Source organism: Cupressus sempervirens, chromosome 6 (genome assembly GCF_028749045.1).
Source record: "Cupressus sempervirens isolate cs-2001-9-10 chromosome 6, ASM2874904v1, whole genome shotgun sequence".
Lineage (NCBI taxonomy): Eukaryota > Viridiplantae > Streptophyta > Pinopsida > Cupressales > Cupressaceae > Cupressus > Cupressus sempervirens.
In genome coordinates, this window is record NC_143123.1 from 94,773,517 (window position 1) to 94,797,111 (window position 23,595).

Below are 23,595 nucleotides of genomic sequence, written 5' to 3' on the forward strand. Positions count from 1 at the left end.
TGGTTCTATAGAGTTTGGTCCCGTAGGCTATGGCCATGAAGTCCTTGACTCTGCTGCTGGGTCATCTTCTACTAGTCTTGTTGCTAGTCCTTTCTATATCCTCATGTATAATCTATTTAGGGGGGCCATTATAATATAGGGTAGGGGTCAGGAGGAGATAGCTAGTGGTGCTTAAACAATTGTGATGTTTCTACCTCTACTATTGTTGTCTCTGCTTCTGCATGGATCTCAATCTCGCTCCTGGTTCTCAATCTCGACCTGGAATTGTGCATGCAGAAGGGGTGCTTATTTCTTGCAACTAGACACTTTTCTCTTGGTGTTGCTTCTTAGACGACTCTACTGGTAAACTCGATCTTGATCTGTTGGTATTGGATCTCGGTCTGCGGCGATCAACCGGATCACTAGCACCTAAGGATATTGCTTAGCCATGGCCTCTACTACCTTCTATGCTATTCACTTTTCCCTATGGGGCGGATGTAGAGGAATTTAATCTGCACTAGATATGCACCTGGTCCTGCTCTTACCTTGGCTTCTTCCTTTTATGCTAGTCGATCAACTAGATACAACAATTCCGCTGCAACCTATACTGTTTACTCCCCCGCCTCCCCTTATATGGTAAATTGTATAGCTAGCACAAGCGGTTCCCTTTTTGCATAAAAATAAACCCATTTCCATTTAGCTGATTCAAGATAAGGTGCCCCCGATGAACTTTGGTTTCTGCTTATTGCTACCTCGTACCCCTATCCTTGTTTCCTCTGCTGTAGTTTTTCCTATCATTCTAGGTCAGGCCCCTATAATTTTATGGGCTAGTTTAGACTAGTTACGGATATGTTGGTTTTTGCTCAAGATCTACTGGTGCTCAAGCCTATAGTTCTAGTGGGCACTACTTATGTATACGCTTTTGCCTACAAAAGCAGCCTCTACTGCTAGTGCCTCGTAGGGTCCCTCTAGTAACAAAAGTTTTTTCCAGAGTCTAGACCATAGCCTCTAGGATATATAGATATCGATATATGGCATATATAGATAGGGAAATAAACTTATATGCCCCATTAGAATTGTAGGGTAGGGAATGGCCAAACATATGAAAACTACGGACTCTTAATCAATTGCAAATAATTGTTTCTTATGCTTTTGCCCAGTCAACCATTTCTGGCTCTGGGTTAGCAAGAAAAACTGAGTCAACAAGGTCGGTCAAGAAAGTAGCTAGGCAATTATTTTAAAAAGGGCGTCTGCCTGGTAGGCAATGGACCTCCCTCCTATAGTTGGGTGCTTGCTCCATCCCCCGGCTAGTCTCGAAACCAGGTCTGGAATTTGACAGTCACCCCCGCCTATCAAGTGGTTTTTTGTTTTCATGTCTTTCATTGTAAGTTTTGATTAAAAAAATTGATTGTCAATTTTTTTGGTTTTATAATTATTTAAAAGATCATTTTAAATTTAAATATTCTATAAATTAGAAATAATAATATTATTTAGTAATATATGTAAAATTGAATAACTTATAATAATAAATTAGTACTATATACCAAAATCTCAAAAAAAGTTTCTAAGTACTTTAAGAGATTTTTAAAATTTATTATATTTTATTTCAACAAGCCTCTAAATTTATATAAATATGCATTCACCAAAATAGAGACATGCTAAAGAGAAAGAAAATAAAATAGAAACATCTATAATATAAAATAATATATATTTATCATAGATATATATTATACATATTATAAAATCACATTTATGCATAATATTGAATATAATAATAACTTACCTATAACAAGTATTGACAGTTTAGTAAAAAATTCACTTGTCATAGTGACACTTCTCTAAGAAAATAGCCCATCAAACCATACAGTCTTACATTTTTTTAACCTGCCATATACGGTTCAAAAGTGCAAAAATGGCCAATACAACCATCAAATTCTAAGCCTGCTCACAACTACATAAACTCACAGGGTAGGGAATGACCTTCTGGTGCAAAAGAATGTTGCTTTCTTCTTTCTCTGGATCCTCTGGTAGTCAACTCCATACCGGTTCATCGAGGGTGAGTAATGAGCTTCAACTCCATGATATTGTTCTTACCCATAGAATAGTAGGGCATCTAGCCAATCAACACTGAACAATCCAATGCTGCTGAGGGAGTCCTTCATGAACTAGGTGGGCCAATCCAATCCAAAGAGGGGGTGCCATCATGGGTGAGGGAAGAAAAGGCACCCCCAATTAGGGTGGCCCAGGGCTCAAACTACAACTTTCCCTTATAAATTATAGGCCTCAAGACCTGCACTTTGCCTATATAGATAGTAGGCACTCCTGTGAGGCGAGAAAAAGAAAGTATGCCCCAGCATGCAAGGGTGTGTGTAGCTAAAGGAACTAGACTGGAGCTAGTGCCCTTCTTATTATAGTTGATAACTTTTGTTCATGTTAGCTTCCTTGTCCACTAGGATAGGCTACCGTTGCCCTAGCAAATAGTAGGGGTAGGGCCTTCTCATCAAGTTGTAAATCGAACTCTTATTTCTTTGCATCCATCCCTACCCACACCATTCCCTTTTGAAAACCACTTAGATGCCTACCCACACCCCCTAGTAACAACCAATGATATCTCCCCAGCCCCACTATCTACACCTAACCCTCCCTGGGGCCATCCATACATTCACCCCCGGCCAATGGTGATACAAATATTGTCCTCCACCCCCGATGAATGAAAAGATAATTCTAGATGCAGAAACTATGGCCTTGGATTGAAGGCCAATATAATGTCTGTAATATCTCTAGATAGAACATCCTCTCCTACGGTATCTGCTTTTGCATGCATGGGTCTCAATCCCTATAAAATGGTAAGCAGACTCTGCCTTTCCTTATGCCACTACTACTTCTAGAACTATATATGAAATAGGTGGGCTACATGCCTCTCGGGGATACTATTGATTGCCTCAACTGATCTCAGGCCAGTGAATAAAGGGTAGTCTTAGGCTATGCCCCTCTCGCTCAGGCTAGTAAAGTATGTCCCTCTCAAGCTAGTAAGGAGTTCTAATTCCTTTATCTAGTTTCCTCTCCTTCACTCACAAGGAAAAAATGGAATTCTCTTATTACTGGATGGAGTTTTCTAGGGCGGGCTCTTATCTTCTTGCGGTGCGATAAAATTAGGATCCTAAATTGAGACTACTCAAGCTAGGACCATCAACATCAAGATAGGGCCACTAACAGAGGAAGCAGCAATCACCCTATTATTTCTTCCCTTTGAATGTTGGTTGCAAAATATCTAAAGGGACATCAATTGAAGCACAAATTTTATGAGAAGGATATTTCCTGGCTAGCAAGGAGAGTGATCTAAAGGTCTAGCTATTAAGCTTGAGTTCTAGCCCTATGGGCTAGAAAATTTTCTTTTTGCATTGTCTAATAGAGGGGCGCCCAAGTCGAGGGTAGAGATCCAAAAATGTGAGGAAGGCACTAGGGGTAACTCTAATAGCATAGACTATGGGTAGGGCTTTACAACACACTAGGGACACCGCTTTGACCACAATGGGGATGCCTACTAGTAGTAGGGCTACTGTCTCCTCTTAGGCTATGGAGATAGGCATTAGGATGGTTTCCATAACCTCTTCTACTGTAATGGTAGGCACCCCATAGAAATGTACGGCGAGTGGATTTGATCTCTACATGCAGAGTGGAGCGTATATTATTGGGCAGATAATAGTTGTCTCTTGGTCTTAGGGCCAGGAATATAAGCCTTAGAATAAAGTGTGTACTTGATCTTACCAGCTAAGTGAATGCCCTATAGAACTCTATTTCCCAGGAGGCGCCTAAGGGGCAGGCAATATTAGAGGGCATCTGATTGAATAGGTGGGGTGTTGGCCCTTACCTTACCTTACCTTATAATAGTAGGGGGTAGGGGTAGGGCCCTTGAAAGGATTAAAGCTATTAAGACCCTTTTGAGAGTCCAGTTTGATAAGGCATGAAGATAGGCCCTTAATATCACCCCCCTACCCTATTATTCTAAGGTATTGGTTCTAAAGGATCTGTAGCTTAAACTTATTATAGAGGGGGGGGGGGGGGGGGGGGGGGGGGGGGGGGGGGGGGTGTGGGGGGCCACTTCCCCACTTAATTGGCCTTACCCTTAGAATAGTAGGGTGGGGTGGGGGGGTTGTCAAAATGATGGGAAAAGGTATCAGCCTACTATTCTAAAGGGAATAGGTAGGGGGCAAAGAGAGAGTCGAAGGACATAGAGACATAGGCGGGGTGGTACCATTACTTACATACCGTGTTTTGGCCCATTGTTTCTATAGGCTAGTGCACATAGCCTATTGTTCCTAGATTGTTAAAAAAAGTCTATTCCTCCCACCAACCCATTGTTTCTATAGGCCCCACCCTAGCAAGGCTTTACATCCATCCCCTTCATTATCTTAACTTCACACCTACCCATATATTGATAGGAGAATGAAGAATCAAATGTTCATGCTATAGGACCCTTAGCCATTCCACTCTATTCTCCTAAGCGTTTCAACATAGGCAAGGTGTTTACATGCAGACTATGTTGTTACTCCAGGTCTTCTCTATGGGAGTGAGTCAAGACAAAATGAGTGGCCCACCAAATTATGCCTCTCTAGTACCAATACTATACCTCCCACCCTGGTACCTTTTTCCCAAAGTCCACTATCCACCTTATCCCTATTCTATCTATATTTATCTCGCTCTAATCTTTGCAACTCGACTACTAATTGTGCAGAGCCATTCCCTTCGGCCTGGATTAATGGCTCCCTTAGATAGATGGATACAGCAGGAGCAACTATTGTTTCTATGGGCCCCTACAGGCATTATGAGAGAAGGCCCTAGCAAATATATTGGTGGTGCATGTATGCAGATGCAAGGCTCCCTATGCGCCCTAGAATTTTATGGCCCCCCCTAGCCTATAATTTTTAGGTAAGGAAGGCTATTGATATAACGTCAAATTTTTGGTGGTGATGCCCCCTGCTATTATAAGGTAGATAGTTAGCCTTATTGATTGAATAGATGTTTGTTGGAATTGATTATCGGTCGTCGTTCCAATGAGATTTAAGTACCCACCCATATAATTGTAGGGCGATCTATCTGCCAAACCTATTGTCTATTCTTTAGGGGAGGGGGAGATACTACTATAAAGAAAAGTCATTGTTGCTATGATAATCCCAACTATCCTTCAATAGATTTTTAATCAAACACATAAGCCATGCCTACTACAGTTGTGGCCTAACATGATCTTTCGTCTTGTTGGGTCATATGCCCCCCCAATCAAGAAGTTGTTGAGGTTTATATTATCGTGACCTGCCCGCCTTCCCTTCCTAACCCTACCAGCATGTTGACCCTATCTCTAGGTCATATGGCTAGCAAAGTGACCCTTTCTACTTGAGATCCAACTGAATCAGGGCGGCTTCACTGATAGTTGGGTGGATCCCTTAGGGGGGCCTCCCACCCTATCCAGAATTCCCCACCCCCCTTAGAATAGTTATCTACCTCCCCCTACCCCCAATTGAATTGTCAAGGAAGGGCTAGCAGGCATATAGGGGGCTTATTCTATTGAGCTATTCTAGTGGTAGGGGGCCTTGAACCCTTTATAATATAGGGATCTTCCTCCCAAGGGAGCACTAATAGGGGGTAGGGCTTGATTCCCTATATAATGTGGGGTAACATGGGTGTGGCCTCGCATGCCCCCTGCATGCCCCTATTATTGTGCCAACAGGGGTAAGGGAAAATAGTAGGGTCTTAATGGCATCAGCTTGCTAGATCATCTGAACAAATAATCTAGAAGGGGCCCCACAATAATTTGTTTAGGGGGAACCTAGAATTTTATGGGGGGATCTGTTAAGGGGCCCTTAAAATATAGTGTAGGGAGACCCCCATAAAATTATAGGGGCCCCCATCCCATACCATACCTAACCTAACCTAAATAATTCTAGGCTAGCCTAGTCTAGGCTAGGGATAGGCCATAAAAGCCTTTTAGGGTTGGGTAGGGCCCCATAGCTCATAAAATTTTAGGTAGGGATGACTAATCTTGAGTTTAGAAAAGTAGGGCCTTGTAGGGTGATTGATGACTAATCGATCTTTCCTAAAAGCCTACCCTAGAATAATATAAAAGAGGAAAACTAGATACTGAAACACGACTCATGTTATGTATAAGATTAGTGAGGTGTCACCTTCCTTTTTGGAAGTATGGGCCATGGTTTCTCAATAGGCATAGAGCGCCCTTTTTTAGAAAGTAGAAATTGGCCCTTTTTGATAGAATTTCCCCCATTTTTTGATAAGGGGAATAAAAGAAAGAGTATCCTTCAGCAAAGGTCACCTATCTTACCCTTAAGTGCCCCTTTCTAATAATAGGCCCCTTCCTTATCTCATAGACATGAGATCAGTTTCTCCCACTTCAAAGCTAGCTTTTATGGGCCTATTATCTCCATAGAGCATTAGAATAGTAGGGGGCCAATCCTTCTTCAATGCTGCTCATTTTTACGCCTAGGTACTACTGAATCATTGTACCCTAGTAGGGAAAAATATCATCGATAGATCATTCTATATGTAATTATGCTTGCCACGGGTTAGAGCAGGAATAAATCAATGGATTCAGTAACCCTTCCTTTGCATTTCCCCTCACACATGTACATTTCATCAGATGCCCTATATAAGGTAAGGGCATGTGACTCTGTTGGCTTCTATATGTAGAGGAGATGCAGCTATAGATTCTACAATATAGTAAGATAGCCCACTATGGTAGGACCTAGGACAAACTAGTTTAGATCCCACTATGGTATAGAAAGAGCCCACTAGGGGTAGAATCTATGGATGGAAGAGCCCACCCCGAGAGCCTAGGTAGCCCACTGACCACTAGCAAAGGAAATCACCCATCATCAGAAGCGAAGGCAAGGGCATCAAGATTTAAGTCCATCGATCCTTCATCCCCACCTCTCAGTCTTAAGAAAATCCAGCTTTTCTATTCTCGAGTGTTCTTGCTACCATTCACAAAGTCTCCTAGCTACTGAGCAATCGATACCTTTTGACCAGTAGAGTCCTCGAGCTCCGACTTCAATGATCCCACCTCTAATTAAGTGGATTTTTGCCCATGGGTTCAAATCAAGCTATTGAGATTGGTACCCAGTTGCCTTTTGCATCAGAGCCATACTATTCTAATGGGCCCCTATTATTCTAAGGGAGTAGTTGGCCAACAAAGGTCCCACTAAGTTGGATTTAGAGGGGTTAATGAAGGTGCCTCCATCAATTTTAGGCTATGGCTCTATGGGCTTTTGTCAACCACTTCACTAGGTTCATGCATGTAGATGCACCCTCAGATGCCAATTATGGGTGGTCATGCATCTGCATGTAGGCAAGCACATTCTATAGTTGGCGAGGTTGAACTCTTATGAATGACTTCTTAAGGTTTCCCTATATCATTGGTCAAGAAGAGCCCAAGCAAATAGTAGGGGAGGCCAGAGAATAGTAAGGGCCCTGTGCATTGACATGCAGGGATATGGGCACTATCTATACAGTCGAGAGCCTCCATCCATTTGTCGCCCACCCTATATTATATGATATATGAAAGGGCCCTATCATTTTATGGGCATATCTCAAAGTATCAATTCGGCCTATCCGGGGCATATAGAATAGAGACCATCTGCCCACTTTCTCAATATTGTTAAATTTTTATGGGGGGTTTTACCATATATTCTACCTGCAATTGCCTAGGACATCTTCCCAGCACCTTTAATTCCTCCTACTAAATACTATTTCTCAAGAATAACTCTGTAGGTAGGATCCACTAGCTGTATCCATGGCATCATCATTCCTTACACTTCGGATCTGGCCCCTCTAGATATATGAAATCAGAAGGTGGTGCCTTATAGGCAAGAAGGGAAGTGGCCACTACACTGAGAAGGCCCCACACCAATTTATAGCTAAGCCTACTATTCTATGGTGGGTGGTGGGTCCCTCCCCTACTATTCTATGGGCCTATCAATTCTATGGGCGGAGTAGCTAAAGTTATATCTTCTTTGATGATCTAAGCAGGAGAAGGTGTACTATTCTAAGGTTCAAATAGGAATTTTATTTCCACCAGGTGATGGCAAAGATGTTTCCCCTTATAATAGTAGGGCAGATCCTAGAGAAGCTAGTTGTTATCCAAGATGGGAGGTAGAGGGATTTGCATATCCTAGATGTATCTGATGATGCAGTGGTAAACAATTCAATCCCAATACACCTATTATACTTACATAATAGTGGCTCCTCTAGAGCAAGTGTGGAAGATTATTACTAACTATTATGAGGACTAGTGGTTTTCGGGGATTAAATCTTCTGAAAGAGTTGAAGGAAAGCCTAATAATGGCATTGGAGGCTATGCAACATTGTATTACATCAATTCCATCTATGCCAAATGATTTCTTTCTGTTGGAAGACCTAACTACCCAAGATGATGCGAAACATTCATGTACCATTCTCACCATCGACACTGACTTGCCTAGCTATGTTGGGTATGAGGCAACCTTTGAATTCTTTGAAATAGGGGAGCATGGAAATTGTTTGTTTAAATGGTCTGACAAGGTGAACGTCATTGAAGGGCATTCCAAAGAGGAGACTAAGGGCCATATGAACTATGTTATTAGTGCCATTGTCAACAATCTCATGAAGCTCGCTTCTTCACTGTGAATGCCTTTAGTCTTCTTTCTTTTACTTGGGTTTGGGTAGTGTTGTTTATGAGTTTGATTTTCCTTTCCATGGAGGTATCCTCGTTTAGTTGTTAGTCCCTACCTTGCATAAGGCAGGGAACTAATGGTTTCAGTGGTGAGTCATAAATACTTTACATTAGACCAATTGACATAACCTAAAGTTTAAGTGCACAATATTTTAAAAATATTTTTTGTCATTTGAATTCTAATTTACTATTGGTTGGTTTGATTTTTGACAAGGGTAATTTGATTTTTAAATTGTGGAAAATGGTACGAAAAATAGTAATGTGCTAAGGTCACATTTATTGTCGCATCTGCCACTATAAGAAAGGTGCGGTGATTCAATGCATTACATTATCAATGCAAATTTTTTTCTTAATAATTATTCTATGATGCATAGGTTTTGAGGCATTTTTCTAACAAGGGTTTCGGAGTTGTTTTTAGTAATAGGAATGACTAAAGAAAGTGGAGCCTTTGAGTCCAAGCAACAGACGGATGTAAGTTGCAATTGTAGCCTGATTTTGTGCATTGCTTTGATTAATATATTTAAGACTTCTGTCTATCTTGTCATTGAGAAACACTAGTGAAATGACATGCTCGCAGCCATTACTTCATGTGATATAGGAAATCAATCTCACTTCTTTTTTACTAAAATCACACCCTTCGACCCATTAGTTCATGTCATCTGATGCTAAGCAGTAGCCAAAGTGGTGGCGTAGATTTCTTTTTGGAAATTCAGCCTCATACAATTGTGTGAAGTTGTAGCTTTTGAATAGTATTCCTCAAAAAAAAATTTACTTATTTGTGGCCCATATCGAATTATTTTGCAACCCTAAAATGTTTCATTTGAATTGCATACCTTGTCAGAAGCGGATTTGTTATTTGAATCCATGTTTGGAATGTTTGGTTTTTCAAAATCAACAATAGTGGTACATTTTTGCACACCCGAACCTTTAGAACATATGAACCTCAGGATAATTGCAATTAGAATGAACAAATGATATGGCCAAAGAAACCCCTACCTCTACCGCTCAGACCCCTTTCCTCACAATAGTTTATTTAGTCAACTTTTACCAAAACATTTTCTGCCTACAGAACAAAGGAATCAAATGACATGCTCCCTCTATGTAATGTACAAACCCTAAAGAATGCAAATATTGATATCTAAAATAGTGCATGGGTATTGAGTGTTTCACCGAATATCCAAAAAGAAAAACTATGAGTGTCTCACACTCGAGTATTTGCCTACTACTCCAATGGCATTGACTATTGAAAAAGTAATTATCTCAATTAAAAGGGGTTTTTTGAAGGCATAAACTAAAAAATCAATAATGTTTAAATTTTGAAAAAAAGTAACAATTTCCATACATGCATACCATAGCCAAGCACAACAGAATTCATGGATGCCAAAATTGCACAGGCAAGCACATATCTATTCATTTGCTTCTTCCTGCAAGAACAAATGGAATGAGGATTCACTAGTTCATAATTCCCTATTGGGAGCTTCAAATCATTGCTAGTATTAGCATCCTTCTTATTTCCCCAACCCATCTTCAAAGTAAAATCAGATTTGTGTGTCTGTGAGTTTATCTGAACATTCTTCTATATTTCTCATGGGTATATCAAAATAAAGACAATGAAAAGAAAGAAAATACAAAGACAGGAAACAAAATATCAAGAAAACTAAAAATAAAGACAGATGAAGATTGTACTTAACTGCTTGTGGTGATCCAGAAGCTTGTATAATACTTTGAGAGCCAAAGCTTTTGCCAAAGTGGTGGGAATTATAGTAATATTTGGTGGTAGATTGCTTTGTGTGAAAAATAGGGGAGGCAAATTTGGGATAGGACACATATTTAAAACCCTCATCAAGACTATTCCTTTCATGAGCAAGATGTTATATCTCAAATTTTTGGACATTAAAATTCCTCTAGAAATCATGCAATATGCTACTCATTGGCATAAAATGGAGAGATCATCTTTCACCATCTAAGTCTCCCAAAGATTTGTTGACTTTTGTGAATTCTCTTAATTTTGTTCCTGTCAATTGGTATTACTAAAAAAATGTGGAGCACGTCAACTGTATCTAGGCATTCAAACATTCACACACAAGAAAATATGGATGAATTAGAGTGTGAATACACCTAGAAGCAAGGCATATACAAAATGTTTGGTTAGATCATGCATAAGATCTTATGACAATTTTTCATAATAGGGACAACGTGCTAGAATTCTGAATTGTAAGATCTATGAATTTGTTCCTAAACAAGATTTTACCTCTAAAACTATGTTGGAGTAAGAGATTCATTTTGCATAGATGTAGGGATGGGCTTCTGTATTGTGATTTGTTGTTGATAAAGCGAGTAGGGACCAGGAGCACAAAAAGAAAGATTGGCTAATTAATGGGAGAGGCCTTTTCACTTAAAATTGGTTCCTAGAGTTTGTCCCCATCTGGACTCAATGTGATTTTGTTCCAGTTTGGATCTCTTGGTGTGTGGCTCAGGGTCAGAGGATATACTAAATGAATATATGAATGACATAGAGTGGGGGTATTGTACAAATGGGGGGTTGCATTTGTGTTGCAACTTAGTTCTATTAGGAAGTCATCCTAAAAATCCAACTTTCTGACATATACACTTTCTTTATCTATCTAATAATCATCACTAAGTCCATATTTTGGACATTAATAGGATCTTGAGGTACTGACACATCAAGAGCAAGCACAATAAAAATAGCACAAGCTATGTTCACCTACCATTTTTAATCCTTCAAGGTACTTCCCAATAATAATAATCTCCCTACTCAAGTCAACATCAAACGTAGATCTCTACAATATCTATGCATGTCTTCCAAACTTGAAATTTTTTATATGGTCAAATATATATATAGTTCTTAACACTTGTTTCTCAAGTACATCTATCCATTAAAGTAATGAACTAAAATTAAAATTTGTAATCACATGATCTTCACTCCCCAATAAAACAGAAGCTAAATTTGTTGTCATATTCCTTTCTCAAGATAATGTCTACACACATCTCTCCTACACATCCACTATATAAAACTAAGGAATTTAGAGGTCCAAATTTAGTTGTCATAATTGTTTGTCAAGTTGATGCATGTGCGCATATCTATTATACCTACAATATATAAAAATAAGAAAGTTAGAGGTCCAAACTAAGATAGCTGCAAATATGTTGTATGAAATTGATCCCATTATAGTGTAATCTCTATAAAGTGTACAAGAAAATTCACAAGATCTCTCAAAACACTGAGTTTTCTAATGTATTTCTATAGCTAAAAATTATAATATATTCTCTTCTGAGTGCATTCATTCACTTTAGGATATCATATATACTATGTTATTGCTTGTTGTCATCACTAATTGTTGACATGTACATAAAGCTTGTGCCATTGATGCTTCTATGTTGCATTTCTACTATTTGAATTATCTAATAAATTTTGTCAATCACACTATATGGTTGCCAGATTACGATCAGCCAACATGAAGATCGAAGACCAAAGAGGTAAAAAATTTGCCATTTGTTCATGATACATGGTAAGTTATTAACAACCACACCTAAAATTTGAAACATAGCAATTACATTTGTGCTATTCAAGTGTTATAAGTCAATATTACTATTTCAATTTCCAAAGGTCTTGTAACAATTTTATTTCAAGAAACAAGTCTACTATGGACATGGTACTTCACTATACATTTATAACTTCAGAAATTGCAAACAAAAATAACAACAACACTCATTGCACCAAATGTGCATGGACCACAGCATTCACTTATCAACCTTACTTACAATGGATACTTGAAATTGAAGACAAGCAAGTGGAATGCAACTTGATGAGAGCACTTCTACAACAAAACTTTCCAAAGCTTACTACAATACCATTTGATAGTTACACACAAGACATGTCATGAACAGTCTACCTCATGTGACAATTTGAGCTTCAAGGAACTTTCATCATTACAATGAACAACTCAATCATAGTTGTCATCAACGTACCCACTACAGTAAGCAACTATGCACTTATATTTTCCAACTCTACATTGAAAAATCCCACTATCAAAATCAAATACTAATATTGACTTACTTGTTGTCTCCAAATTGTAGAGCACCTAGCACAAAAAAGCTTTTCGACACAGTAGTTGCAAAGAGACATATAAGTAAACCTGAACTAACACTTGCAACCCACCAAAATTTTCCATACATTGTCCATATTTATCACCTAACAAGGGTTGCTAACTTACTCAAACATTGGCTGAATTTGCAAGTTTCTCATACAACATAAAGGATAAATACCATACAAGCAGCAACATTTTGCAAAACATGGTTTCAAATATATGGATCAAAATTGATTTTGTTTTCAGGGTCTTTAAATGCTTACTGTGCATGATCCCTGTACATTTAATCATTTAGTATATGTTGTACTCTTTGAAAACCTAGTCGTTATTGAATGGTTGTCCCTCATACAAACAATGTAAATTTAATTACTACTTATATAATCAATATAATATGCTGATTTTACGTCTGCTTTTTTCGTTACTGCTACAATATTAAAATTTGCTAATACTCAAATACAAATTTAACACTAAACATGGTGTTCAAACAATGAACATGAGTCAGGTTTATTATATTAGCTACTTCAAAATCAATGTTACACCATTCTCAAACCTTATCCTACCCACTTGAAAAAAACATCTAGCCATATGTATAACCCTGCTTCATACTACTCACAAAAGGAAGGGACTGAAGTGCTCCATGCAAGTTGCATTCCACTTGCTTGTCTTCAATTTCAAGTATGCATTGTAAGTAAGGTTGATAAGTGAACATCATGGTCATGCACATTTGGTGCAATGAGTGTTGTTGTTGTTGTTTGCAATTTGTAAAGTTATAAAGCTATAGTGAAGTACCATGTTCATAGTAGACTTGTTTCTTAAAATAAAATTGTTACAAGACCTTTGGAAATTGAAATAGTAATACTGACTTATAACACTTGAATAGCACAAATGTAATTGCTATGTTTCAGAATTTAGATGTGGTTGTCAATAACTTCCCATGTATCACAAACAAATGGCGAATTTGTTACCTCTTTGGTCTTCGATCCTCATATTGGCTTACCGTAATATGGCAACCATATAGTGTGATTGACAAAAACAATTAGACAATTCAAATAGTAGAAATGCAACATAGAATTATCAATGACAAAAGCTTTATGTACATGTCAACAGTTAGTGATAACAACAAGCAATAACATAGTATATCTGATATCCTAAAGTGAATGAATGCACTCAAAAGAGAATCCAATTACAATTTTCAGCTACAGAAACACATTAGAAAACTCATTGTTTTGAGAGATCTTGTCAATTTTATTGTACACTTTACAGAGATTACATTGTAATGGGATCAGTTTCATACAACATATTTGCAGCTACCTTAGTTTGGACCTCTAACTTTCTTATTTTTATATATTGTAGGTATAATAGATATGTGCACATGCATCAACTTGATAGACAATTATGAGAACTAAATTTGGACCTCTAAATTTCTTAGTTTTATACAGTGGACGTGTAGGAGAGATGTGTGTAGACATTATCTTGAGAAAGGAATATGGCAACAAATTTAGCTTATCTTTTACCAAGGAGTGAACATCACATGATTAAAAACTTTGATTTTAGTTCATTACTAATGGATAGATGTACTTGAGAAACTAGTGTTAAGAACAATATATATTTGACCATATCAGAAATTTCAAGTTTGGAAGACATACACATATATTGTAGCTATTTATGCTTGATGCTAACTTGAGTAGGGAGATTATTATTATTGGGCAGTACCTTGGAGGATTAAAAATGGTAGGTGAACATAGCTTGTGCTATTTTTATTAGTATTGTTATTGTGCTTGCTCTTGATGTGTCAGTACCTCAAGAGCCCGTTAATGTCCAAAATATGCACTTAGTGATGATTATTAAATAGATAAAGAAAGTGTATATGTCAAAAAGTTGGACTTTCAAGATGACTTCCTAATAGAACTAAGTTGCAACACAAATGCAACCCCCCATTTGTACAATACCCCCACTCTATGGTATTTATATATTCATTTAGTATATCCTCTGACCCTAAGGCACACACCAAGAGATCCAAACTAGAACAAAATCACATTGAGTCTAGATGGGGCAAACTCTGGGAACCAATTTTGGGTGAAAAGGCCTCTCCCATTAATAAGTCAGTCTTTCTTTTTGTGCTCTTGGTCCCTACTCGCTTTATCAACAAAAATCACAATACAGAAGCCCATCCCTACATCTATGCAAAATGAATCCCTTACTCCAACATAGTTTCAGAGATAAAATCTTGCTTAGGAAGAAATTCATAGATCTTACAATTCAGAACACTAGTACGTTTCCCTATTATGAAAAATTATCATAAGATCTTAACGCATGATATAACCAAACATTTCGTAGATGTCCTGCTTCTGCATGTATTCACACTCCAATTCATCCATATTTTCTTATGTGTGAATGTTTGAATGCCCAAATACAGTCGACGTGCTCCACATTTTTTTAGTAACACATCAATTGACACGAACAAATTTAAGACAATTCACAAAATTCAACAAAGCATTGGGAGACTCAGACTATGAAATGGAAGGTGAAAGAGGATCTCTCCATTTTTATGCCAATGAACAGCATATTACATGATTTCTAGAGGAATTTTAATGTCCACAAATTTGAGAAATAGCATCTTGCTCATGAAAGGAATAGTCTTGATGAGGGTTTTAAATATGTGTCCTATCTCAAATTTCCCTCCCCTAATTTTCACACTAAGCAATCTACCACCAAATTTTATTGTAATTTCCACCACTTTGGCTAGAGTTTTGGCTCTGAAAGTCTTATACAGGCTTCTGGGTCACCACAAGCAATTAAGTACAATCTTCGTATGTCTTTATTTTTAGTTTTCTTGATATTTTGTTTCCTATCTTTATATTTTCTTTCTTTTCATTGTCCTTATTTTAACATGCCCATGAGAAATAAAGTTGAATATTCAAATAAACTCGTAGACACACAAATTTGATTTTACTTTGAAGATGGGCTGGGGAATAAGAAAGATGCTGATACTAGCAATGATTTGAAGCTCCCAACAGGGAATTATGAACTAGTGAATACTCATTCAATCTGTTCTTGTAGGAAGAAGCAAATGAATAGATATGTGCTTGCCTATGCAATTTCGGCATCCATGAATTCTATTTGCTTGGCTATGATATGCATGTATGGAAATTGTTACATTTTTTCAAAATTTACACATTATTGATTTTTCAGTTTATGCCTTCAAAAAACCCCTTTTAATTGAGATAATTACTTTTTCAATGGTCAACGCCATTTGAGTAGTAGACAAATACTCGAGTGTAAGACACTCATAGTTTTTTTTTGGATGTTTGGTGAAACACTCAATACCCATGCACTATTTTACATATCAATATTTGCATTCTTTAGGGTTTGTACATTACACAGAGGGAGCACGTCATTCAACTCCTTAGCTCTGCAGGTGGAAAATGTTATGGTAAAAGTCGACTGTGTAAACTTTCGCGAGGAAAGGGGCCTAAATGGTAGAGGTAGGGGTTTCTTTGGCCATATCATTTGTTCATTCTAATTGTGAGTATCCTGAGGTTCATATGTTCTGAAGGTTCAGGTGTGCAAAAATGTACCACTATTGTTGATTTTGAAAAACCAAACACACCAAACATGGATTCAAATAACAAATCCGCTTTTGACAAGGTATGCAATTCAAATGAAACATTTTAGGGTTGCAATATGATTCGATATGGGCTAAAATAAGTAAAAATTTTCCGAGGAATACTATTCAAAAGCTACAACTTCACACAGCCGTATGAGGCTGAATTTCCAGAAAGTAATCTACACCACCACTCTGGTTGTTGCTTAGCATCAGATGACATGAACTAATGGGTCGAAGGGTGTGATTTTAGTAAAAAATGAAGTGAGATTGATTTCATGTATCACATGAAGTAATGGTTGTGAGCATGCCATTTTACTAGTGGTTCTCAATGGAAAGACAGACGGAAGTCGTAAATCAATTAATCAAAGCAATGCACAAAATTGGGCTACAATTGCAACTTATATTCATCTATCACTTGGTCTCAAAGGCTCTAATTTCTTCAGTCGTTCCTGTCACTGCAAGCAACTCTGAAACCCTTGTTAGTAAAATGCCTCAAAACATGTGCATCACAGAATAATTATTAAGGAAAAATTTGCATGATTAATGTAATGCATTAAATCACTGTGCCTTTCTTATAGTGGCAAATGTGACAATAAATGCAACCTTAGCACCTTACTATTTTTCGTACCATTTTCCACAATTTAAAAATCAAATTACTCCTACCAAAAATCAAACCAACCAATAGTAAATTAGAATTCAAATGACAAAAAATATTTTTTGAATATTGTGCGCTTGAACTTTAGGTTATGTCAACTGGTCTAATTTAAAGTATTTATGACCCACCACCGAAACCATTAGTTCCCTACCTTATGCAAGGCAGGGACTAACAAAAATGTGCAGTGAGTAGTGTTTGATACAAGAATAGAATAAGAACAAAAAATAAGGCTAGATAAAAGAGACAAAGTTTCAAAAGAGAAATGGTTATAAGACAGAAATAACCATCTAGATCACAAGTCTGTAGCATATGATAAATAGAATAAATTATACAACAAGAACAATTGGAATGAGAGGAATCACAATGATTTGGAAAGTCTTTGGACCATCTCCCATTTTTTGTAAACCCCCAACAAAACTAGCTAAATAAGAATACAAATTTTCAAATAGTAACTTTTAAAAAGGGAATAATTGGCATGTCTTATAATGATTGGTTACTATTAAAAAAATTAATTATCTTGAATTAATGCATATCTAATAATATGAATCGAGTGATACAACTTTTGTTTATCGATGTTGTACAATTGTATAATTGAACTTGACTATAATGAGATTAATCAAACATGCATGATTGATCTAGGAAATGTAGAAATGATCTAAAACTAGCATACATATATTTTTAAACATCTATGTAAAATATGACAAGAGATATATCATTAATAGAGATCAAATATACCATTTTAAGGATTGTTTCTAAATTTAACATCAAACATCACATATTGAAACTTGATTTTTAGATATTATCGTCTAAGAAATAAGCTAAATTCGATTGTTTAATTTAGAAATTTATTTTTTTACTATATTTTTTATAACCATGTTCATATCAAAATAAAATGCATGCAACTAATTTATTTCAATCTTTCCAAATAAATGCATGTGCAATATTAAGAAATATGGTCAAATATTTGGAATATCTAACATTTTTACCCAAGACACAAAAAAACAGCTAATAATATATATTATTATACAAAAAGTAAACAATAAAAAGATTTTTTTTCTTAAATATCACCCCTAATTTTTTTATTTCTCATCTCTAATTATTTAATATTAATAAAATATATTATATTAAATGTCGTGCTACAATAGCTCTTACAATAGAAGATAATGCAAAATGTTTGGTGGAAAGTGAAGAAGGTGGCATTAAAAAGATCAAAGAGAAATAAATCAAATTCATCTCTCTTATCTAATTAAATATTGGCCTCATATTTTATCTATGTTAATACTAATAGCCATTCTAGAATAGTTACTAAAAGTTTTTTAAAAAGTTAAATTAAATCTAAAAAACTAGAAAAAAAAAATGAGAAGAAAAAAGAAACTTGAATTAAGGTTGCAAATTATATTTTGGGCATTGATTGAATCTATGGCTATGTAAAAACATGTCTCAGATTTAATTGGTTTTTCAATTTAAAAAGTTATTTATCATGAGAGATCTATATGATTTATTAATTTATAAATTAATTAATTAATTCAATATCTTCATATACAATTTTGAGTTACAGAGCTTTGGATCATGTAAAGTTTGATGATTAGCTGGTGGTGTTGTAATGCAAAAAATATCTATAGATAGATGATCGATGATCTTTTATGTTTCATTTTACTATACCCATGTGAGTTTGGAAGTGCCAAAACCAAATTATGGCGTATAAAATTCATTTCTTTGATTACACATACAATGTTTGATAAAATGTGTTTAAATTTGAATATTCATTTGGAATCAAATTTATGGTTGTCTAAGACATGATACCGATGCTAAACCTCTTCCATTATACCTACACAATCAAAGTACAAGTAAAGTCAAAAAGATATGGAAAAACTCCTTTGAGATTTTCTCTAGGCTTCTAGGGTAGATCATTCTAGTTTTCATAGAGTTTCCTGGGAATTATGTTTCCTTCCCAGGGATTCTAGAGGCCTTGGGCTTATTTCTACTCAAAATCATGGCTTAGCTTTGTATGCCAAGTGGGTCATTTGTGCCCCTACAGGAGATGAGGCTTGGGAAATCCTTCTCAGGCATTACATTTCCTCAAGCTTTCATGTTAATAGACCAGCCTAGAAGGGGATTGGATTTCAAATCCTTCTTATCATGCAAACCCAATTTAGGTCCAAAGCACTTTTGTGGCTAAACATATATGGAAAGTGTGGAAGGTTGTCAAACCTTGACTTCATTGGGTTGGAGATAGTTTTCATGATATCTGGTGGTCTCCAATGTTTTTTGTTCAAGGTTGCCTCTATCAAAATTCAAGGGGTTAGTGCTTTGTGTTTTCATAAATGTGACATTAGAATGCCCAAAGATTTATTTTCTAGAGCCACTATGAGCATCAAATCCTGGGAGGACTACCAAGTTCAATTTTGGCCATCCTACCCAAAACGTTGGACTTATGACTCATTGATCTATGTTATTTCACCTCACTTGCTTCACAAGACTAGTGTCCAACCTATCAAGTTGTGGTGGAAAGACTGGAAGTGGTATCCATGGACTCCTCTGACCAGTTACAAGCCCAAGTTGGGGAACCAGTGGCTTGTTCCTCATTTGTCCAGGTTAATTACTATTCTCAACCAGCGATGGCATTTGCAATCTTCCTATAAGACTTGGAGAATTTGGTCTCTTACTATCTAGTTTGCTATCACAAAGCCAAAGATTGCACCCTTTGCCTAGTGTGTTCTTTTTCAAGGATTGCCTTTGGGATCTTGGCTCAAGCACATGGGTGTTATAGACCCTAAGTACCCCTTCTATGGGCACCCTAAAACCTCCCTACATATTTTTTCAAATTTTCATGTAGAAATAATATATGAACTCATATATTAATAAGACCTTGATAATAACTATTATTTAAATATCAAATACAAGAATAGACACTAGAGGGAAAAAATGCATCCACAATCACATAAACAACCAAAAGCAAATATATGTTCTTTAAGTACAACCCCAACCCTCTCACATTATACAAAGCAAAAATAAAAATAAGTAATAGACCAAAAGTAGGACCAAGCATAACAAAAGTCAGACTACAAATCCTCATTGCCCAAAGATTGAGAAAACCCTCACAAATAATAATTAAATTGGATCTAAAAACTTGGATGGAAAAGCATATATAGAAAACAAATAACATTTGGTGTATGACATAAAGGGTGATGTAATTTATATGATGGTGTCTCTCATTAAACATTAGAGGGAGTTATTTTTTAATCTTATAATTCTTAGTCAAATCACTTATTATATCGTCCCAATTTTCAAATATCACACAAATCCCATTTAACTAATTTACCCTTAAATTATTATTTTTAGAACACTTGCATACACTCTTAAATCATATTGAAATCTAATGCTAAAATGTTCCCCTACACCTTCCCTTACACCCTCTTGACAATGCAATAAAATTCCCCCATCCTATCCTAAAAATATATATAATATTATTTTTAGATAATGATATAAATCTGCACATGTCTATAACATGGCAGGTCAATGCATTCACCAAGTCTTGGTTTTTGGTAGGTTTGTTAAAGTCATTCAACTTCACCTAAAGTATAGGGTCGCGACCTTTCTTGGAATGATTTTAGCAAAATGAATATGGTTGTTGCCTTTACCAAAACTTGAAGCTTGGCAAGTTTGCCACTCATTCAACTTCATCAAATGTATAAAGTGTAAACATGTTAGAATGACTTTAGCAAAATGAATATTGTCTTTCTTCACCAAGAGTTGACTTTTTGATATGATTGTTGCAAGTCATTCAACTTCACAAAAGTATAGGGTCACAATCTCGTTTGAAATGACTTTAGCAAATTGAATATATCAAAATCCTTTGCATCATAAAAGATCAACTATTCATACACCTATAATCCTAATTTAGCATAAAAATAAAATAAAAGTGTTTCAATTATTAGTGTTATATATACACCAACAATACAAAGAAATGAAAATGGAAATTGATCCTTTTGCATTTCATGATACCAAACAATCTCTTTTAAGTAACATAAATTGACTCACCTACCCTACACATATCCTACTTCCTTCATGATTTGAACTTTTACCTTATCTTCCTAAAATACAAATTGTCTATTGCTTGACCAATTCAAATGTACAAGTAAGTGATTTTAGCAAATTGAATATATGAAAATCATTTACACCTACTGAAAAATAATTGATTATTCATAAATCAATAATCCTAATTCCAATGACAAAAAATATGTTATAATTAAAAGTCTTAAAATCATGCCAACAATACAAACAAAAAAATGAAAATGAAAATGAATTCTTTTATAGTTCATGATAATGAGTGATGTCTTACTATTTCCACCATTTATACTTGTGACCTCTCTTCCAAGACTATAATTATCTACTAATACTTGTCTTCCAAATCTACATCTGCTTCGTCTTCCTAAGGGCCCGTTTGGTTGTAGGCAGAGGAATTGAGTATTAGAATGAAAAATGAGAATGGGATTAGGAATGAGGAATGGGAAGAGCAAAATGAGCTAGCGAAGCTTTCACGAAGAGTAGAATGAGTGGGAGTTCAATGATAAACCCCAAAAAATATCAACGCGTACCATGGACCTGACGAAATTGTGAAATATGATTAAGTGAGACTGAGAATAGGAAGGGGCATTCCAATTACAAGTATTTTTGGGATTAGACAAAAGCTCATTTTGGGCTATTATGGGAATTGGTAATCCTATTCTACATTCCAATTCCGCCAACCAAACAAAGAACATAATTTGTATTATAATTTCCAATGCCTATTCCCATAGTATTCCAGCAACCAAATGGGCCCTAAATGTGTGTGAACCATGCCCCTTCAGATTATAATTTTAATTAAAGTTGTTTTTTTTTTTAAAGTTGGTATGTCTTTCTCGAAGGTCTCCAAGGTATCATTCATGAAGTCATTCCAAGATTGAAAAATAATAAAGTATCATTTTATTTTAATTAAAAGAAGCAAACAATATCAAAAGTCTTAATGTCTTCCTCCAAGGTACTATTCATGATGTCAAAAAATATGTATATATTTAAACTTTGTTAATTATTATTATTAAGTCAATAACCAGGAAATAACTATAAAAAATTGCATAACTATATAAAAAAATGCACCTAATATAACCATTTGTTAAATTTATTAATTGATTTAAAAGACACAAAAACTACTGCCATATAATTTTTAAATTAATTAATTAATTTAGGCTGTGTAAGTCAGTATTAAGAATATACCTTTTTGCCGTTCACATATCTCTGGATTCCCTACGTGCCTCAATCCTGCCAAAACCAAACCCATCCATAATGTCATTCCAATTTTATTTATTTTAAAATCAAGATCCTCTCTGCCGGCTTCGGACGGCAAAGCATCTGAACAACAGAAACAACAACACATCATATTTATGCATCCCCAACTCTTCCCAAAATCACAATTTCACAGATCAAATTTCTCCAACTGGGTTGCAAAATGGAAACCCCAAAATGGCAGGGCAGCCTAGAAAGCATCGTATCGGCTCCTCTGGATGGAGTGTGGAAGATAATGAGCGATTATTACGAGCTACAGAAATGGTTTCCAGGGATGACATCATGCAAAAGAGTGGAAGGAGCGCCAGAACAGGGGATGGGTAGCGTGCGTTACTGTACAGGCCCCTCGCCTTCCAATCCGCAGGGAAGCGATTCTTTTGCTCGGGAGGAACTCATCGCTTTGGATTGTGTTAACCATTCTTTCACATTTCTTGTCACAGACACCAACATTCCGGGCTTTCGTGGCTACCAGGCCACCTTTCAGGTTTCTGAAACAGGGGAGCACGCCGACTGTTTGATAAAATGGCATTTTGAGCTCGACCCAGTGGACGGCCTTACCAGAGATGGCGTTCATGATTTTTTGAGCTCCATTCTCACTGGCATGGTGAAGAATCTGGAGCAGCTCGCTTCTTCAGAGTAATTATTTTTTTAAATCTTGTTTTGATTTCTTGGGTTGCTTGGCAATGGGGTCGGTTTTGTGTCTGTCTGTACTTTTTCTGGGTTGAGGTGTTCAATTTTGTACTTTCTGTCGCAGTTCAGATGATTAAGCTTAATTGGTGAGGAAGTGTTTGAAGCAGATTCAACTTCTGAATGTGTATGTTTAATATGATCGAGTAAACGATGTATAAAAATCGAGATACCCATTTCTCTGTAATAGATGTTTTTATGGAGTAATTTTGCTTCGTCATATACCAGATTGGTGTCTGTATTCAAATTCCATTGGTAGCATAAGATTGGATGCCTCAGATCTGGGGAACCCCATTATGCGATTTGACATCTACAGTAGCAATCTGCGATCCATGGCATGCTGAAATTGTTTGAAGAAAAAAATTTCAGTATTCTTATGGTTAAAATTAGAGTGTATCAAATCTCAACAATCTTTTATAGATGTATGAGTTTTAATTGTTTGTTCTAATTTTTAGGATATTAATATGATAGAATATAACAAGAGATGCTAATGGTGAAAGTTCTCTAAAATGTGGAT

General features: G+C 36.3%; 1 protein-coding gene across 1 annotated transcript; it reads left to right on the forward strand.

The window, feature by feature from the left end:
* The first annotated feature begins 22,344 nt into the window (after positions 1-22,344).
* Positions 22,345-23,285, forward strand: LOC149551385 (lachrymatory-factor synthase-like). The gene has a single exon (XM_089789682.1). The coding sequence runs from the start codon at positions 22,555-22,557 to the stop codon at positions 23,029-23,031; it is 477 nt and encodes a 158-aa protein (XP_089645808.1). The 5' UTR covers positions 22,345-22,554; the 3' UTR covers positions 23,032-23,285.
* Positions 23,286-23,595: the final 310 nt, after the last annotated feature.